The sequence below is a fragment of the Anas acuta genome, chromosome 2 (assembly GCF_963932015.1).
Source record: "Anas acuta chromosome 2, bAnaAcu1.1, whole genome shotgun sequence".
NCBI classification, from domain to species: Eukaryota; Metazoa; Chordata; class Aves; order Anseriformes; family Anatidae; genus Anas; species Anas acuta.
Window position 1 is genome coordinate 91,552,330 of NC_088980.1, and position 18,675 is coordinate 91,571,004.

An 18,675-nucleotide genomic window follows, 5' to 3' on the forward strand; every position below is an offset into this window, starting at 1 on the left:
GGTAGTGAAGCCAGGAGAGCCAGCATTGCCTCTTTCAGCTGGGCAGCTGGTCCTTGGCTTTTCCCCTTGAAGCCCAGACTTTGGCCTCTGACTTTGGGGCTCCTGGGATGGAGGGCAGGGTGGGCTGGGCCGGGTCAGCTGCACCCCTTGTTGTCTGGGGTGGCCAAGGTAAGGAGTGATTTTTATCAAGCTCTGCTTCGTTCTGCATTTTGATTGCTTTGTGTTTTTGTCTGCAGTCCCCACCCAAAGGTGCCACCATCCCCTACCGTCCCAAACCTGCCTCTGCACCTATCATTTTTGCAGGTGGCCAGGTAAGAGCAGACACCATTTTGGCTTCAGCTGGAAACCACACCGTCTTGGCCCAACCTCAGCCAGCGCCTGTTAGTTTTCAACTTTTACTCGTTTTTTTTGCCTGGTATAGTATTGGTGTGCTTTGTCTACTCTGTGTACTTGCAGTTTGTGGGGAAGGAGAACACTGCATTGCAAACTTAAAGGGAAAACAGCGAGAAGGCATTGAGTGGGGGACATTTAATACAGGGGCTGTGTTTCCTGCTGCTGTATAAACCTGGGAAGTGGATATTCTGCACACGATTTCAGTAATGCCCCTAATTTCTGTTGCTTAATAGTTCCTCGGGGCCAAATAGCAATGGGGTTTTGAGGTTACAGAACCTATATAAATGCAAGTGCAGACCTTCCCAACCTCATTTATAATGGAATCAGAGCTTTCCCATTTATTTTGATATTTTGAATATCATGATCTTTTGACTACTACCCCTTCATCTTAAGCTAATCAGGGTTCTCATCTGTTTTTAAAACCCCATGTGTGATGTGACTGCCTCATCTTGTGATAATGTCCTGAGGTGGGTCTGCAACAAGCAACAGAGGTGTGACAGTAATTTGCCCTCTCACCATGCGTATTGCAGTGGCAATGTACTTTTAGCAAACGATGAGCCAGCAGCAAAAACAGCTGATATGTACCCTAAAAACACCTTCAGAGGCTCACAAAGGGACTTATAACCAGCAAGCTAAGAGCAGCATTGCCTAGATATGTGGAAAGGTGACGTGGTGTGCTACAAGCCCTGCCCAACTCAGGGGGAAGCTGGTTTCCTGAATCTAGGCCAGAAGGCAGCTGCCATCTCCCTTCTTGGGATTCACGTGTGCAAAGCCTCGCTGGCAGTAAGGCACCTCAGTCCAGCCAAATATTTTCCCCCAGATGAGGGCAAAGACCCTTTTTTTAAGTAGTTACCTAGTGGGAAGAGCCACTTACCTGCATGGTGGGCTGCCTGTAGGCAGGCCTCACCAGTCCCACTGATCCAGCCCAGCCTAAGCCAGGTCGCCACCCTGGACCAGCCGTGGGGTCGGTGGGTACCCTGTCATGGGGTGTTGTGGGGGTGCTGACATGCCAGCAGCCCTGGAGCTTGTGTCTCACCCCAACAGGCAATTCAGAAATTATACAAGAACCTGGACACCATGCTCTTGGTGGGGCAGACAGCACGAGGTGCTGCTGGCATGGCATTCTGCATCTCCCCAGTCTGCCCATTTGTCAGCAAGCTCCATACCTGAACATCTTAACTGCACATCAGAGACATTTCTTCCAACAGGCCTCTAATAAGCATTCTCTGATTTTAATTTCAGAATTTTACCTTCTACCGTGTAATGATATATTGTGATATATATCCAAAACTTCATAATCGGGGTTTAGTAGCTTTCAGTCCCCTGTGTCCAAGTTTACCACTCTTAGTTTTCTTCAGAGTAAGGAATCTGCTTCCTTGGGGACCAAAGTTGAATTGGAACTAAAGATAATTTGCCAAAAATCAGTCTGAAAGTTCAGAATAATTTACTCCACAGATACATTAAGTTTATACTGCAGTGCTTTCCTTTTAGAAATGTGTGTGTGTGTAAATAAGCAGTAGCCTGTGTTACCAGTACTGTAATTGCCAATTCCTTCAAAGACTGTATGTGATTACTCAAAAATATTGAAGCTGTTTGCTAGGGAGCTGAGAGTAGTTTATACAAATAACTGAAAGTGTCCTAGTTGAAGGCCTCATAGGTCTTGCCATCTTCAGTTTTACCAGTTAAAAAGATGTTCTCACTTTTATAATGCAACTCTTGATATAAGTGAGAGTACATGCGACAGATGTTTTCTGTGTGCTTTGAACGTGGTCTCTGACTAACCAAGCTTTTTGAGAAAATGCTTGAATGTATTTGGGAGTCAGTATGGAAAGACACTTTAATGAGTATCATGAATGGAAATTAATATTGAAAATAAAATTTCATCAACAGTGCTAAGTCCACCCAACTTTTTGACAACAGTATCAGAAGATTTTCCATTCTAAATAACATTGTGGCTATCTTGAATGGTTTTCGTTTTTTTAATGCTTGCAAATCAAACACTAGCAAAATCAAATACCTGTTGTTACTTAACAAGCTGGGGTTTTGTTCTTGTAAGTATGGTTTTAATTCTCTTGTGCTTCTTCGATATTGCATTGCATGATAGAAAAGGAAGCTGAACTGTCCTGCTCTGCGCTGCTCTGCTACTTATCAACGCTGAGTCTATGCATTGGTTAAAAAATAAAAATAATAAAAAATAATCAGCACTTCTGTCTGATGGAAGCAAATTGGAAATTTCTACCCATTATGCTACACTGCTGTTTAGATGGCTACAGCTTTGCTTTATGTCTCTTAGCAGCCTTATGCTTTACACTGAGGAAGGTTTGTAGACCAGGTCATTCTCACTCTTACTAATGTCAGTACATCAGTAGGAAAGTTGCCCTAAACACTGATGGAATCAGACCCATAGCTGATGTCCTGCATGAAGCATTACAGAGCCAATGTCTCAGTAGCGACTACCAGGTTTGTACTTGGTATGTTTCTGCCACAGAAAGGGCGTAGATCCACTACTAAGGAGTAAAGTAGTCCAGGACAGTTTTTCTCAATATAAATCAATCAAATGACCTTTTGGGAGCCCAAGAAGTAAAAGGTGATTTTTTTCACTAAGAAACAAAAAAATATTCAAGGCCCATCTTGTCCATGCTACTTTGACAGTTTTTGTTGTCAACAGCATAATAACCAGTCTGAGCTCTGAGTGCTAACTATTCCTCCTATTTCCACATCTTTGATTGCTTCCTCATATGTATACATGGAAGTAAGAGGGAGAAGAGTGATAACGAAGAGGGTGACTTCTGTTAGATTTGGGTTTGTTTGTTTATTTATTCTGGTAGTTCCCTGCTGGTTTGCAGACCACGTCTTGGGAAGCACCCTTGTAAAAAGATGTCCCCTCAGCTGGATTTGAAGTAAAGCCAAGATCAGATTGGCCAGCAGTGAGTCCCAGAGACTAAAGCATGGTTTCCCAAGGACTGTTCGCTCAAGGACCAAGGCCATTGCCCAGTGTGATTTCCATCTATCATCTGGGAGGCTGCTCCTGTGCTTGACTATGCTCAAAGCCTCCCACTCAGCAAAGCAGCCTAAGATTTTCTTAAATGTTGTCCTCAGTTGATAAAACACTTAAACACATACTTTGCTTGCTTAAGACCCATTGATGGTAGCAATCATCAGTTTTGGTGGATGGGAACCTTTTTATTTATAAACGATTTGTAATGGCCATTCCCCATATGTGTATGTGAGTATGTACCCCCATAAACATCCCATTGAGCCCAGCAGCACTCTTCTGCCTGAAAAGTGCTCATGTTTGCCGGATGGCGGCCTTGTTTTTTAACTAATTTAAAAACTAAATGAAATGTTTCTTCTCCAGAAGGGAAATTCTGCTGCAGAAATGTGCATTAAGCAGTTGGGGCATTAAGGGTTTTAATATCTGAACACCATTAAATGAATTGTTTTATCATTTGCAGAGGATTCATTACTTTCTAAGAGGCCTTTTGTCAAATAAGCATTTTGCAAGCTAAGCTAATCAGCTCTGTTCCAGTTTATACTTCTCGCACTACAAATATTTATACATTATAATTCGTCCTTCTGCTTCCCTGCCTAAGCACAAGCATGTTAAAATTTTCCTGACGAGCCGCTCCTTTCAGAAAAGCCCAACAGCATACAACAGAAAACTGAGCTCTCCTTCCAGTTGTTTCTTTGTAGGCCATTACAGAGGGCTGAACGGAGCCAGCAGGAGATGGAGACCATGCCAAAGAGTGCCAGACACACCACGCCAGGGCCCCACAGGGCATGCTACCATCCACCAGGCGAGCTCGTGTCCCCGTGGGCTCAGCCACCAGCAGAGCAGGTTGCCCCTTGCACCAGGGTGGCCATAGCTTGGGCAGCAGCACTTGGCATCACCATTCTTGCATGATGGAGGCCTTTCTGCACCATGCCAAGCATAATCAAGCAGCACAAGAAAATTAAGCTTTGCTCAGAGCTGAGAGTGATGTGGGTGGTGTTTTCATGGGGGAGACAGCAGGAGAGTTTCAGATGCAAGAGGGAAGGGTGATCGTCCCACCCGACTGACCCGTATCTTCACTGTGCTTCTTGTTTCCAGGCGTTTACAATTCAGGGGCAGTATGCCATCCCGCATCCAGACGTGAGTCCAGCGCATGTAAATTACTCCCTTTTTCTTCCTCTCCCTCTCATTTGTTCCGGGCAACATTTACTTTCTACAGTTATCGACGAAGACGTGGCCTAGGGACACCTGTCCCCAGCGACATGCGTTATCGCCAAGTGCTAGTTCAGCTGCATCTTTTGCCTTGTGTAATAATTGCTAGAAAGTACAATGGCCCAGGAACAAATTACAGTTATCTTGGTCTTTTTTTTTTTTTTTTTTTTGCATGTGACAAATCTGAGTTCTTTTAATCTGTAATTCTACAGTAATTGGTTAATATTAACAATAGCCATTACATGTAATAACAGTAGAGATGTCATTTATAACCAGTTTGGGTTTTTTTGTTGTGTTTTGTTTTTTTTTTCATTTCTTTCTCTACAGTAGATCAGAGTGAATGATTAAGCCTTTCTTTTTTTTTAATATAATTTTAATTAATCCAGTTTTAGAACATGTAAGATGGTTTCTCTGCTCTGAAATAATTCCATTTGATTGGTTAGTTCTAATTTCCCATCCTGCCCTGCAGTTGACCAAGCTTCACCAGTTGGCTATGCAGCATCCCCCCTTTACTCCCCTTGGGCAGACCACCCCTGGTTTCCCTGGTACGTACCCATGACCCCCTGGGGATGTCCTTCTTCTTAACAGCTTTGTTTCCCGTGGTCATTACATCATTTTAATAATAAATGTGGTCAATGACCAGTGATCCCTCTGTTCTGACGCATTAATCTTTGTTCTTCCCTCCCTTGCCTCTGTTACAGTTCCTTTCATCTTTATTAAAACTTGCTTCGTTTGTTACATTTATTTAATCGAAACCACTCCATTTGTACCATTGGCTAAAAACCCTGGGTTTATTTTTTTCAGTCCTTGTAAAGTTATTTTGGACCATACAGCATGTACCAGTGGGTTCTGAGTGAAGCACTTGTGTGTGTGTCTTGTCAAATATTGAGTTTGGTAACACCTTTCAGAAAGAAGCAAACAGAGGAAAACAGCATGTAATCGCAGCATAGAAACTCTGATTAAAGAAATTACTGCATGCTGAAACAGGAATTCTGTGTAGGGCCAGAAGTCTTTAAAGCATCTCTAATCATCACTTCTGGGACAAGAGCCTCCCATCCTATTAGGAATGCCTTATTGCATTACAGACTGCAATGGAAATACGTTTCACTTAAGGACTGTGAAATTTGGCCCATATTTATTAAAGCACGTGATCTGATGCTGATTTTTTATTCAAGAGAAGGAAGAGAGAACTCAAGTCAGTTAACCATGCAATAAATCATTTTTACTGCGCTTCAGTACTTTGGGACTTGGCATCTAAAATTTCACAAAGCAGATAAATATATACTGGTACATGCTTTGTATGGCAAATAACATTTTATCACATACATCAAATTTTGTGAGCAACTTGATTGTGTTATATTCAATGTAAAATAAGTATGCACAGTTCTAGCTGAATGTAAACTCAAATAAACTCAAGTAAAATGTAGGTGAGTTGCTTTTTTGTAAAAGCATTTCTGTTCCACCTCTTCTAGTTGGAAACAAGTATTTTGGCATGCCTTTACAGATGATAATAAACAAAACTAAAAATAAAAACGAGAAAGAGAAATGACATCCAAAATACAATTTTGTTTCTTCATGGTGTATCTGATAAAATATCTACAAGTAACACTAAATTGCCTTTCCCAGCTTTGTATTTTCCTCATTCTTGTAATTAACACGCTGCTCCTTAATCTTTTCCTGGTTATATTCGTGAGATGTATGTTTCTGTAATGTTACTATGTGTTAGAGCAGTAATTCCATTTCTCCTGACCATTTTCCTTTTGTCCACCCAATTTAAAAACAAATGTATGCAGCTTACAGTATTCTGTACTCTTCCCTTCAAAAATGATCCTTCCCAACATTCTTCAGCAACTAATCCCACATATAATTTCCAAATTCTGCTAGGTTAATTTTCTCATTGTTATTTTAATTTGTTGATTTTTCTTTTCATAGCTATGTATTTGGTTCAGCTAATTTTTTTCTGTTTGACGTCCACTCTCATTTTCTGTATTGTACAATGCCTGGCAGACAGGTCAAATTTCAGCCACCCGTTAATTTCTGAATCGATGTATTTAGAGCAAATTTCAGAGAGTATTTTTAGGTGAAACTCTCCATTTTCTAGAGGATTTGTGTGACCCTGTGGAATCACCTGACATTTGTTGTTTTGGTGGGTTAAAGGTTAATTAAAATAAGGCTCATTTAAAATGAGTCCAGCCCTCTGAGTTCTGCATCTCTTGCTTTCTTTTCTGTTTCACTAGCACTTCTCTACTTTTCTTTGCTCTTCTCTCTCTTCTCTTTCTTTTTTTTTTTTTTTCTCCTTCAGTATGTTTCCTTCTTTATGATATCACTTGTGTCTTACCCTTTTTGCAAACAACTGGCATAACATTTTCCCTCTGTCCCTACATAGGACTGGATGCCACTTCTCCAACCAGTTCCCATGAACTTACTATTCCCAACGATGTAAGTGGACCAATAGTCAGTACCGCTTTCTCTTCTCGCTCTCCTCTGCCACCGGAGGGGGAACCTCCCATCTTCAGCTGATTGGCAAACACTAGTCCCCCAAAATAACCTTAGTCTATTTCTGGAGAAGGGATATCACGGACGATTAAAACATTGATAGACGCAGTGGAGGTGCCGCGGTGTTTTGCCCGTTTTCTTAAAGCCTGGGTGCCTGCTGCTCTCACTGGAAAGCAGATGTGGTCTGAGATGTGTAACCAAGATCCGTCTCATGGGTTGCACTAGCAGAAGGGCAAAAGCAGGCTGGAAATTGCTCAGCCACTGCATGCTCAGCACCGGGCAAGGCAGAGGGACTACACCACGGCCGCTGGTGCCGGGCTGGTCTGTGCCAGAGCCTGTGCTTATCCCAGGCTGCATACCTCCCTGGCAAAAAAAAAGTGACTTTGGTTATGTCAAGGTGCAATACAAGAGTTTATCTGAAAGCAGGGGCTCTAAACATTCCTGCTTCAGCAACTCTGCACCGGCTGTGATGGACAGACCCCGTCTCCATAAGCAATACAGCACTGAATATTAAAGTGGCTGCTCAAAATGCCCAGCTGATGCTCTGCATCTCATGCAAAAACGCCTTCCAATTTTATTCCCCTTCATTGCAAACAGGGTTTTATTTTTCAGTTTGCATTACAAATGAGTCACTTGGAAAATGGAAGATTTCCCCTCCAGTAAAAAAAGCTTTCAAGCATGAGTGGGATCACAAATAGCAATTATATTCCTTAAGAGAGACTTACAAGATTGTGTAAGCCCTATTAAACTCAGTGGCAATGATTTACAGTAAGAAAAAAAAATACAAAACAACAAAGAAGAAGTAAAGTTAATCTTTTTTTTTATGAGTGCAGTGATTTTGTAATCTTTCTGTTACTTAGAGGATGTCCTGTTGATTTGTCAGTACCTGCTTTATAACCCATTTTGCTGTACACTGAGAATTTTATGAGAACGTGGTATATATCCTTACAATGCAAGTTTCTGTAGTCTCACTTTCAGGCAGATTTTGCTCTTGCCATCAGTGACATAAATCCAAGGTTAACCTTCTGACTTCAGATCTTCAGGGCTCGTACCAGAGAGAGGTAGAGACAGCTGGCCTTGCATACGGTGGTGCAGTAGGGGGGGAAAAAAGTTGATTTCTGATTTAGGAGGTATGAAATGGCCTGGCTCAGCACTATTCTCTGAAAAGCAAATATGCATCCATGTGTTGCTTGTATCAGAAGATTAGAAAGATTAGAAACCAAGGCCTGAATGGGGTTGGGCTTAGACACAGCCCGCAGAGGCACTACAGGCAGTGCAAGGGAGTTACTGCGGTGGTTCGGATGGGAGAGGCAGCAGCAGTTGTGCAGTAAACCATGTGCTGGGAATTTGACTTTGCTTTCCCAACAAGCATCTCCGGGTCCTGTTTTGGACACATGCCTGAATCCCTCACCTTCTTGTGTGCATACACACCTGCAAAAGTCCAGCACAGATGAGAACAGTATCAGGTTTGCAAAAATCCACTCTGCAGTTGCCAGAGAAGGCAACATGCCTATACCTGTGTTACACTTATTTTTTAAAACCAATATAATGATAAACATAAAAAAGCCAAAGCCTCGGTATGAATCTGACAGAAGAAAATCAAATAGAAGGAAAATAAGGATCTCAGAGGTTAGCATAGTCTACAGAAAGTAGAAATTATTAGCCATTTGCAATTTGCATAGCTTCGTATTAAAATAAGTTTTATTTCTTGTTATTATTGTAACAATGTCATGCTGCTTTCTTCATACATTATGCTGATAATTGCAAGTAACATGTTGCTAAATAAAAAAAATACATATGGGGGAACAGATAAATGCATTTATAGAAAACTGTTTTCCGAGTACTAAGAGCCCAGTCTTCTCCACATAGTGCATTCAGAAGACTGGCCTCTCTAGGTTTTCTTATAACTTCTGGGCATCTCCAAAAAGAGAATGGAGAGGACATTTCTCCAGGTCCCACTTAGACATCACTTTAATCCTTATCTAATGTCTCCTATTCCTCATTAAAACCACTTACAGGGCCATTTGGTTGCTCCGGCCTCCCAAAAGAGGCTGTTGACAATGCCCATATTGCAAAGAAATCTCTGCGGTACCCAACGTGTCCCTACTTTTGCCCTTTGAAGCAGGCAATCCCATTGATTCTGTGGGCTGTAGAAGTTAATAAAATGTTGGTGCCAGTTGTGTAAGTTCATTAATTCCTTTGGCACACTCCTGGGGAGGCGAACAGTGCAGCGCTGAGGTGGCCGGATGCTCTGACACTGCGGTGAGCTGAGCCCCATGGGGTTAAGGTGAGAATAGTTTACAAAAATATTTGCTACAACAAAAATACATGAAGTGGAGTGAGGTCCAGTAGCTCCTCGCAGAGTAACAGGGAAAATATTGCTGTAGTTGTTCAATTACCCCCAGTGCAGTGAAGCACATAAAGGACATAGCGTGCCATGGAGGTGGTTATCTGCTGCAGGTATCCTCAAAAGCAGGAGGGCCTGTGGCACCAAACTCCTTTTCATAAGCATTCACAAATGATGTCTTTGCCTTTCTTTCATTGCCAGGGTATTGTCTGGCCTTTTACTGCTGCCTAAGTTACCCAGTGTAAGTGTGTTTTACAGCATAAGTCTCGTAATAATGTCGTATGGCAGTGGCAGGCCCTTTAGGGGACGGGAGGGATGTTACTGCTGGCTGCAGCTGACTGGTCTGTGTCTGGGTACAGACACCAGACATCATAACATTTTGTGCTCTGATTCCCAAAAATGGCTATGGAGAGTAAGTGAATAAATCATTAATAATATATATAAAAATCGTCTAATTAAAAATTACGTAGATTTTGTATATATATGGGAGACGGCAGATGCAAGTAGCAGGACAACTTCACCCTCAGAAAACATGAACATTTGGAGAAAGCTGTAAGTCTGGTCAACACTCCATGTAAACAGAAATGCAAATTTAACTAAGTTGGAGAAGGCATTTAGGAGAACCTGATGGAGTCACAAGTCCTTCCCTGCAGGTGGACGAGGGAGACCCATGTGTGCCCCCGTGCACTGGGAGTGAAACCCAGCCTCAGCTCCAAGGAGGTCCTCATGGTGCCTCCTCTTCCACCAATGGTCTCTGGGGACACCCAGCTCTCGTACTGGCAAATCCCCACTTCATCCATCTCCTGTGGGGTGAGGATCAGTGCCAGCCCTTCAGGAGGATGCAAAGGCAGTGTCTGACCCCAGCTGTGACTTGAAGCAAGGCCGCCCCAAGCAATGATTAGGGCAAGACCTAACAGTCTATGCAAGACATACTGGAAAAGGTCTGGTGGTACCAGAAGTCAAAGCACTTCCACTGAAGCCAAGGGACCCATGGATTCGACCTCTATAAATTCACCTTACTGCCGAGAGCCTTCTATGTCATAGAAAAATAACCCAGAGCAAAAATACAGAATTAGTGAGATCCCTGTCATTTGGGAATGCTTAAGAGGATGTTTAATCAAAAAGGATTTTTTTCCACTTTTGCTATATTTATATTTGCACATAGCCTTATTTTTGTTTCTCCTTAATCTAAGAAAAATGCACTTGCTTCCTCAAGTAGACCTGTCTCAATACACTCAAGAATCAGTAGAAAGATTTCACAAGTCTGTTGTCCACCAGAAGCAAAGTGAGACCATTTCTGGAACAAAAATGGAAGTACTGCTCAGCATCAAAATTAATTTCTCCCAGCTCAGCTCAGAGAACAGGAGGGGAACTGATGCTGGGCCCTCAGCAGGTCAAAATGCACACGAATCCGCAGGGTCATTTGGGTTACAAAGCAAGCAATTAGAAGGCTGGCTTCTGAAAGTATGTTCTCAGTTTTCTGCACGCCTTCTTGCAAAGCTTTTGAAATCATTATAGTCCAGATTTTGCATTATCCTGGCAAGGAGAGTGAGGTTGATTATAATTATTATTGCTTTCCAAGAGGGACAGGGTATTTAAACATCTCTTTCAGAGCCCTGCAGTAAGTCTGTAAAGAACTGTAATCATACCTCAGGAGATTATTGCTCCCTGCAGAGTACATTTCTAACATTTCTGAGGAAAAACAAAACAGGAAAAATCCAGAGCTAAAAGCCTCCCTGCACAAGAATCAGTGTAGGAACCCAGTGTGCATAGTGAGAGAGGAAAGCAAGGGAAGAACCAGGACATAAAGATGTAATATTTTTTTACATAAAAGATTTACATAAAGATTACATAATGATTACATCTTTATGTAAAGCAATTAAAGACTTTCCATTGTGGCAAGCACCTGCTTGGTGAAGTAATGCAAAAATTTGGCTTTTGCCAAAGCCACTGGATGTGCTCAGGGCTGGCAGCAGGGTACCACCAAAACACGCTTGTGGATGAGTATGGTCAGCCTCCCTATAAAAGGAGGTAAAAACCAGCACTAATTTCATTGTAAGAAAGGAAACTGATTTTTATCAGAATTAAAAAAAAAAAAAAAAAAAAAAAAAGCTCAGTGTTGACTCTTGTGACAAGCCTACAGGATTGGGCTTTGCTAATAAACCCAAAAGTAAAAGTCTGATCGCTCCCAGTGCTGCACAGAGTACTTCAGTGGGATGGTGGGATGGACATAGAGGAACAAATCGATAGGAAACACCCAACAGAAAGCCATATTATTGGGCTCTGTAAGTGAGTTTAGCACGGGGGGATTGGGCAACATGACATATATTTAGCATTTATATTTAACATAATGGGGGGAGAAGTACGGATGAGAGAGATCTGAATCTGAGCTGGCACGGCACATCAGGAGAAGCTCTACTAGCACCAAGAATTCAGGGAGGGGGAATCACAGTAGATCTCCTTCCCATCCTTCCCTTTAAGAGTGGGATTCAATCCTGCTTACACTGGTACTACCAGAATTTTAGTGAAGGACAGAATAAAATTAGAAAAAGGGCAAAGAGCAGAATCCGTGCATTAGGGTATGATTATTTTTTTATTATTATTTTTGGCATGATGAGAAATGAGGGACACTGAGGTGGGGGAAGACAGATGAGACATGGTGTGGAGGAAGAGAAAGGGAGCAGTTCTTCCCTGGTGCTCACAGTACGAGAATGAGGGGACGTCAGCTGAGCACACGTCTGACCTGAGCCACGCTGCTCAAGCCTTGAGGGAGTTAAATTATGTACACATATACGTGCATACATATTTTGTGTATATATACATATGCTTGTAGTGTATATATGTGTACATTATATGCATTATATACATTATACATATATATAATTTTATAAGTATATGTGCTACAGTATAGTACATAGTAGGCTTGGTTTATAGCGTGCTTGGCTTCTCTCTCACATGGACCAGCTTTATCACTTGTTTTCTTGATGGCTTCCTTGTGATTTATTCTTCTGTGAGAGTAAGGCTGACAGAATATTGACCAAGCAGGTGAGCATCAAAAATAACGCAGTGCCTAAAGTCCTTGAAAATGGGATTTCAAATGTTTACCGTCCTCTACATTTGCTACCTCTGTCTACCGAGCTTGGAAGAGCAGCAAGTCACTGCCTGTGAAACACGTGGATGCCTGCATGCACAGTCCAGGAAAGCTTGCTTTTGGGGTGATGGACTTCTGTGGGACTGAATGACACGTAACCTGCTGGAAATCATGAGAAATGGGCAGCTGCAGAATGACAGGCTGTGCAGCTGATGGAAATAGAAAGGTCAGTCTTGAGAGAGAGGTTTGGATGCAGTTTGAGATGGCTTCCCCTCAAAGCAAGGCAGGGCAGGTGGTGGTCTGTAAAACCAAATGTCCACTGCCTGATTGATCAAAGCTTTATAGAGGAAAACCAGCCTCTTGAACTTCTTCCAGAAGCCATCAGCTCCTGAATATTCGGATACTGCACTAATTTGAGCATAAGTAAGTAACATGTAGCGGGACAAGCACCCAGCATCACCGTGTGTTGTAAGGAGAAGAGTACTCTGCATACAACAGCTGCAGTCAGGTGGCCACAGGTCACGGCTTGCAGAGCATGCCCAAGTGGCAGCCTCCTGCTTCGCCTAGCAAGTGCCTTCGCAGAGCTGGTGACTACGGTGTGCTCGCAACGTGCCTGAAGACCCAGCAGTCCCACACACATCCTCTGCTTTGAACGTCATGTCTACGATCAGTGGCAACACCTGACAACTGGACTGCTTGAACTTCTGCTGAACACATTTTTCATATTTGTACATACTTTTTTTTTTTTTTTTTTTACAAGCATGTGTTTCACAGCAAGTAATTTTGCCATATTTCTACCCTTCGACTTCAGACAGACCAAGGGAATACATGCAGTCTACATTTTTTGTTCACAGTTAGGACATCATTACTAAAATATCAGAGTCATCAGAGTCTGAAGACGTCCTGGGTACCAAAGATGCTGCTTCACAGAGTGTAAGCCCTGGTCACTCCTTCGTAGGATCGTCAGTAGCAGCAGGTGGATTCTTGACCGGATACTTCAAGACCATCTTCTCAAAAACAATTAGACCGTGGTTGTGGCAGAGGGAAGAGGATGTCTTCATCCCTGGTGAGGCAGGCAAAGGGCTCCGCGCTGGCACCTGGCAGTCACACAGTGGTACGGGTCTTTGGGATAAGGACTAAGAGTTAAGGAGGCCCTCCCGTGCAAATAGGATGGGAAATCTTGTGTGTGTTCTTAAACCCCATTTTTACGTCCCGCATATGCTCTCGTGCTCTGTGTCTGTTTTGGCTGTCTGGCTAGCTGCGTTGGCACTCTGTTTGTCACTCAGCGTGAAGCAGGGTTTAAGGGGCTGTGGTTTTCCTGTTCTTCTTTTGCTAAAATGTCTGGACTATGTGAATCTGTTTCTGGCAAGATGCTCCGAGTACTGCAGCAACAGAAACAGGAACACGTCAGGAAGGGTGGGAGGGAAAGGCAGGCAGCATCGCTGTGTCCTGGCACTTCTTTCGGCCAAGCTGGCAGCACCCTTCCAGTGTCAACAGTCCTGTAAGGCAGAGTTTCTGTTTCCTTCAGGTTCTGGGCATTGCTGTGCTTGTTAGCCTCCATCCTGCCTTAGTAGAAAAGAAAAGGCCACTCCTTGTCTTGAAGGGAGCCAAAGCTGTAGTGCTCATTTGTAGAGCTAAGTACGTTTGCAAAGTCTTGCATGCCAGCTCCAAAACCTTGTGACTCCACCAAGAGCGTTTATACAACCTTTAAAAAGCTATTAGCTGAAGGGAACACCTATGCAATTTTACCAGTAAAACAGAGATCTGGGGACACGCAGGCTCAGTTTTATTTATGACATATGTGGGTTTTTAAGGTTCTGTAACAAGGAAAGGTTTTCAGGGTTATGGAACACAGTCACATTGTGGAGAAAAGAAAAAAAAAATCAGTCTTTTCCTACGCCTGCTTCTCCCTGAGGCTCTGCAGCTGTGAATCCCACTGGCTTTAATAGTGCAGGAGCAGCAGAGTGAGGACCAAGCGTCCCCGTGAGGTTGAGGATGCGCTGGAGCCGTGCAGAGCAGCAGGGCGAGAGCATCGTGCTGTCTGTCCAGCCTGCCCCTGCTGTTCTTGGCTTGCTGCTCCTCTCACCGGAGGATCAGACTGGGCTGTGCCTTGTGTACATCAGCACTATCACACGCTGTTGTTTTCTGCCAAGGGAGACAGCTAAATAAGCTGATGCTGGCTTGATACCTGCCCAGGCAGCAGCGAGGCTCGATTCAGAGGCACGTGGCCATTGAGCCAACAGACCCTGCTAGCTACTCCTTCCCAACAGCACAGCAAAAATCTTTGGTTTTGATACCGAGTCTTTCATAGCCGTGTTTTTATCGATGCTACAAATTGCAGTGAAGTGATTTTTGCCTGTGTCTGTGGCACTAATCTCAGTCTTTGTCCCACTCCAGTTAATAGGCTGCATTATTGGCAGACAAGGCAGTAAGATAAATGAAATCAGGCAGATGTCAGGAGCGCAGATCAAGATTGCTAATGCCACAGAAGGCTCTGCAGAACGACAAGTTACAATCACAGGATCCCCTGCAAACATCAGCTTAGCACAGTACCTCATTAACGCAAGGTAAGTTGGCTTTGTAAGTGATAACGCTTCCGCAAGATTGCTCTGTCTGCTCTCCAGCAAATGTCTGTCCTGGGTAGATCCAGAAAGTTGCTTTGCAGTGTCCATTTTGCATAGTTCTTCGATTCCTAATGACTTGTGAAGCCTGTATCAGTAGGAGCTGTGTTTACTGTTGGTTTATGTGGAAAGCAGCTTAATCTGCTTAAGCCCAGGTACATTTTGAATGACAAAAGCTCAAAAAAATCTGAATATTCACATCTGCATCCACCTAAAATACAGGTGGATTGAAAATGACAGTTGTAACTTCTTTAGAAGAAAATAGTTTTCACAGACCTGTTTTACTGCCCTAAATGGCAAATATAGTGAAACAGATTGCAAAACAGATTTAATTTACTAGCTGGAAATTGCCACTCAGAGTTGATATTAAACTGGCATGTAGTTGCTAAAGAGGCACAGGATTTATTTTTTTTTCAGAGACGACATCACAAATTTGTAAAAAGCATCCCCTAATGAGACAGGGTGAGACTATCTGCTTCGCCACTTGGCAGTGCCAGGATTACTGAAAACACTGGCTGTTCAGCTAAGCCGCTGAGACGGCCTAAGTCTCTGTCAAGTTTTATATGATTACTTAGAAAAATGCTACCACTGATACCACTTTTATTTGCAATTATGCTGAGAAAAAATGCGCAGTGGATACAGTGCTGTCTCACAGAGCTGCTTGTACATGGTGGTCCAAGGCAACGACATGTTGTGGGCATGGGGAGTATCTGTGTATTTGATTGCTTTTTCGTTTGGTTGGTTGGCTGTTGTTTTGTTTTGCTTTTCTTTTCCTTTTTCCTTTTTCCAAATGCTGTGATACAAACCAAGCTTGGTGTTTAACAATATTTGCTGTTAAGGTAGTAGCTATTATATGCTCTATATGCAGAGCTGTAGTCATGGCAGGGCTACAAGCTCCTGTGGTCCCACCTCCTCCCCACCACAGCCCTGCAGTGCACGACTGCACGTCTTGCAATGCAGGGAAGGGGTGGCGTGCAGCTCTGTCTCACAGCAAACAAAAATACTACTTTTCATAGTTCATTTTGAAAGTAGTTTCCTAGGGAAAGGTGTATTTATTTAGGGGTGGCACCATGAAGCCTGCTATAAGGTGTCTCCAGAATCCTAAAACAACCTACAGCTCTTTTGCTTTATATTCTTTATATTCTTATATTCTAAATATAAGTCACTTCGGTAAGCCCTGTAATCAAATAAAAATGTGTTCCCTCCTTTAACCCTTAAGGATATGTTCTTCTCTTGGTGTTCAGGGATTCCCCACACATCGAGACGAGAATAGACCCCTTCATTTTTAGTTGCACAAACACCATATGGCATGCACCTGGATCTCAGAAGATAACAATTTATGATCTTCAAGACAGCTAAAGCATGCAAATAAAATAATGCACTTATTAATGGCGTTGCAGTGAGCTGCTCACCAGAGACAGAAACTCTAGTGAACAAACCTCTCTTTGACTCACTTTAGCCTGTGAACTCACAATTCTGTTTATTACTGCTTAACAAGCCCTTTGATGGAATGGGATATATATGAGGTCTTTTAACATACTTTTGCAAAGAAGAGAACTTCTCAGCAGTCATATACAATGGATGCTCTATCTATACCCTGTGAAACCACAAAGTATTTTCTTCCTGTTGACTTTCTAGCTAGCCGTTTGTTACCATCATCTACAATAAACCATCATATATTGCTATGTACCATATGTTGAAACTGTATTCAGATAAAGTGACTTCATTTGTAAATGAAGACTCTTAAAGTAATGTCTAATAAATTAAGTTCTAAGGCAACATAGGACATAAAGGTGGCTTTTTCATTTAACAAAAGTTGCAGTGCTCCAGATTTCTCTTTTCCCAAGAGAAATTCTCTGCCTGGCTGGGTGCCACCGCAGCCGCAGCGCTAGTCAGCCGCTGTGCCAGAGGGGGACCTGAGATTTCCAGGCATGAGGGAGGCCCCGTGCCTGCTGGCAGGTTTTGGAGAGGGACACGCATGCAGGGAGCCCGTTTCAGCACCTGTTGGTCCTAACCCTGGCACGAACAAGCGCAGTCGCTTTCAAGGCCTTTGCCTGAAAAAAACAGCGCTGGGGGAGAGCTGAGCACAGTACCTAGGCAAAGCACAGTGCCGAGATACAGCCTGGGATGTCAGAATAAATACATCATATATAAATTAATATATAAAAGCCATACAAGCATTCAGGGTAAGGTGGACATTTCTTTTTTATTCTACCCCCCAAAATCTGACATTATCATAGATTGGGTTTGCAGGGCCAGTATTTCTGCATAAATCAATGTCTCACAGCAGCATGGGATTACTGGACGTATTCCTCTAACTGTGTGTACCCTTAGGCTATTCTCCAACTGAAGTTGCCATCTATACAGTAATTTATCAGGTTGTTTTAGGAATTTTGTAGCAATCTGGTGTTAATATGTACATAAGATTACATACTCTAAATTATAGATATATAAAGATATTGATATAATATCAAGACAGAGATTTAAATCTTTCTAAAGTACTGTTTTGGTTCTGTGTTGATTATCCAAGGGTTGACCTCTGTATTAGTAGAATTTGTCCCAGTTTGTTTGCAGTAGAAATGTCTTTTTTTCCTGTAAAAACTTCTGTCTCTTAACTGGTGTCCATTGTAGTAACTGGATTTTCATTATCCAATTACATCTTCTAGCTTTTATTAAGAATGAACCACAGCTTAGGTTTCCTATGTAATATTTGACTTTGGAGTGTAAATGACCTGTAGCCAGCAGCACTTTCTTCTTGTTGAAGAGCAGTTTCCTGAAGATGCTTTTCACTTCCATTTTGATGAAAGATGCAGAACCGACAAAGGCAAACTCAAGCTTTGTTTCTTCTGTACGCTAGTCGGGCAATGCAGGATGTGGCCTCCACTGTATGTATTCGTAACTTAGCTTCTTTAACGTGACAGCGGAAAATTGGCATCGTGAAATTCTGTTTGAAGTCTGCTCATCAGCTTCTGTACTCAGTTTTGTTACGTGTACAAGTGATTTGGGAAACTGCTGCTGTCGCAGGACAGCTGAAAGCCAACGGGATGTACTTTCACCTCATTTGTTACCACCAGTAATGAAGGTGAAGCAGGGCCGATCAGCCCTTCAGTTGTACCTGGGCAAGTACACCAGGGAGGGCGTGTGGGTGGCTGCCACCAACACCAGTACTGAGTCCCTGGGATCTATTCTCCCTGCTGGTGCAGGACAACGCGCTCAGTGCTCAGACTAAAATTCCAGCCATATCCACAGGAATTGATTTTAATGCAAGGTAGGCAAGATTGGAGTCAATGAAACACCGAGTCCTGCATTATCTTTCCATATGCCCCCCTCCCAAAATAAAACTGAGTTAGAAATATGAAAAAATCCAACTTTATTAAACAGAGGTTTTAAAAATGACTAAGGTATCACCACACAGCTCCTGCACGGATGTATGGTGGAGCTGGATTCAGGATTTCAGTGATAGGAACAAGGATTCCTGATGTAAGCAAGCCCCCTGTGCGAGTAGATTGCAAGCAGCAGTGTA

The 18,675-nt window shown here is 42.8% G+C and overlaps 1 protein-coding gene across 26 annotated transcripts in view; it reads left to right on the forward strand.

Annotated features, from left to right (window-relative positions):
• The window catches only part of LOC137850783 (poly(rC)-binding protein 3-like), a 515,321-nt gene that overhangs the window by 481,773 nt on the left and 14,873 nt on the right, over positions 1-18,675 (forward strand). For 17 of the 26 annotated variants that reach the window (XM_068671177.1, XM_068671183.1, XM_068671175.1 and 14 more), the window contains 5 exons: positions 237-380; positions 4,484-4,540; positions 5,067-5,142; positions 6,984-7,036; positions 14,929-15,098. In XM_068671177.1, the coding sequence (XP_068527278.1) occupies positions 237-380; positions 4,484-4,540; positions 5,067-5,142; positions 6,984-7,036; positions 14,929-15,098 (500 nt within the window). Of the gene's footprint in view, positions 1-236; positions 381-4,483; positions 4,541-5,066; positions 5,143-6,983; positions 7,037-14,928; positions 15,099-16,371; positions 17,354-17,818; positions 17,971-18,675 lie in introns of those variants that run through there. The other 9 variants (XM_068671189.1, XM_068671195.1, XM_068671191.1 and 6 more) reach the window with 8 other exon arrangements.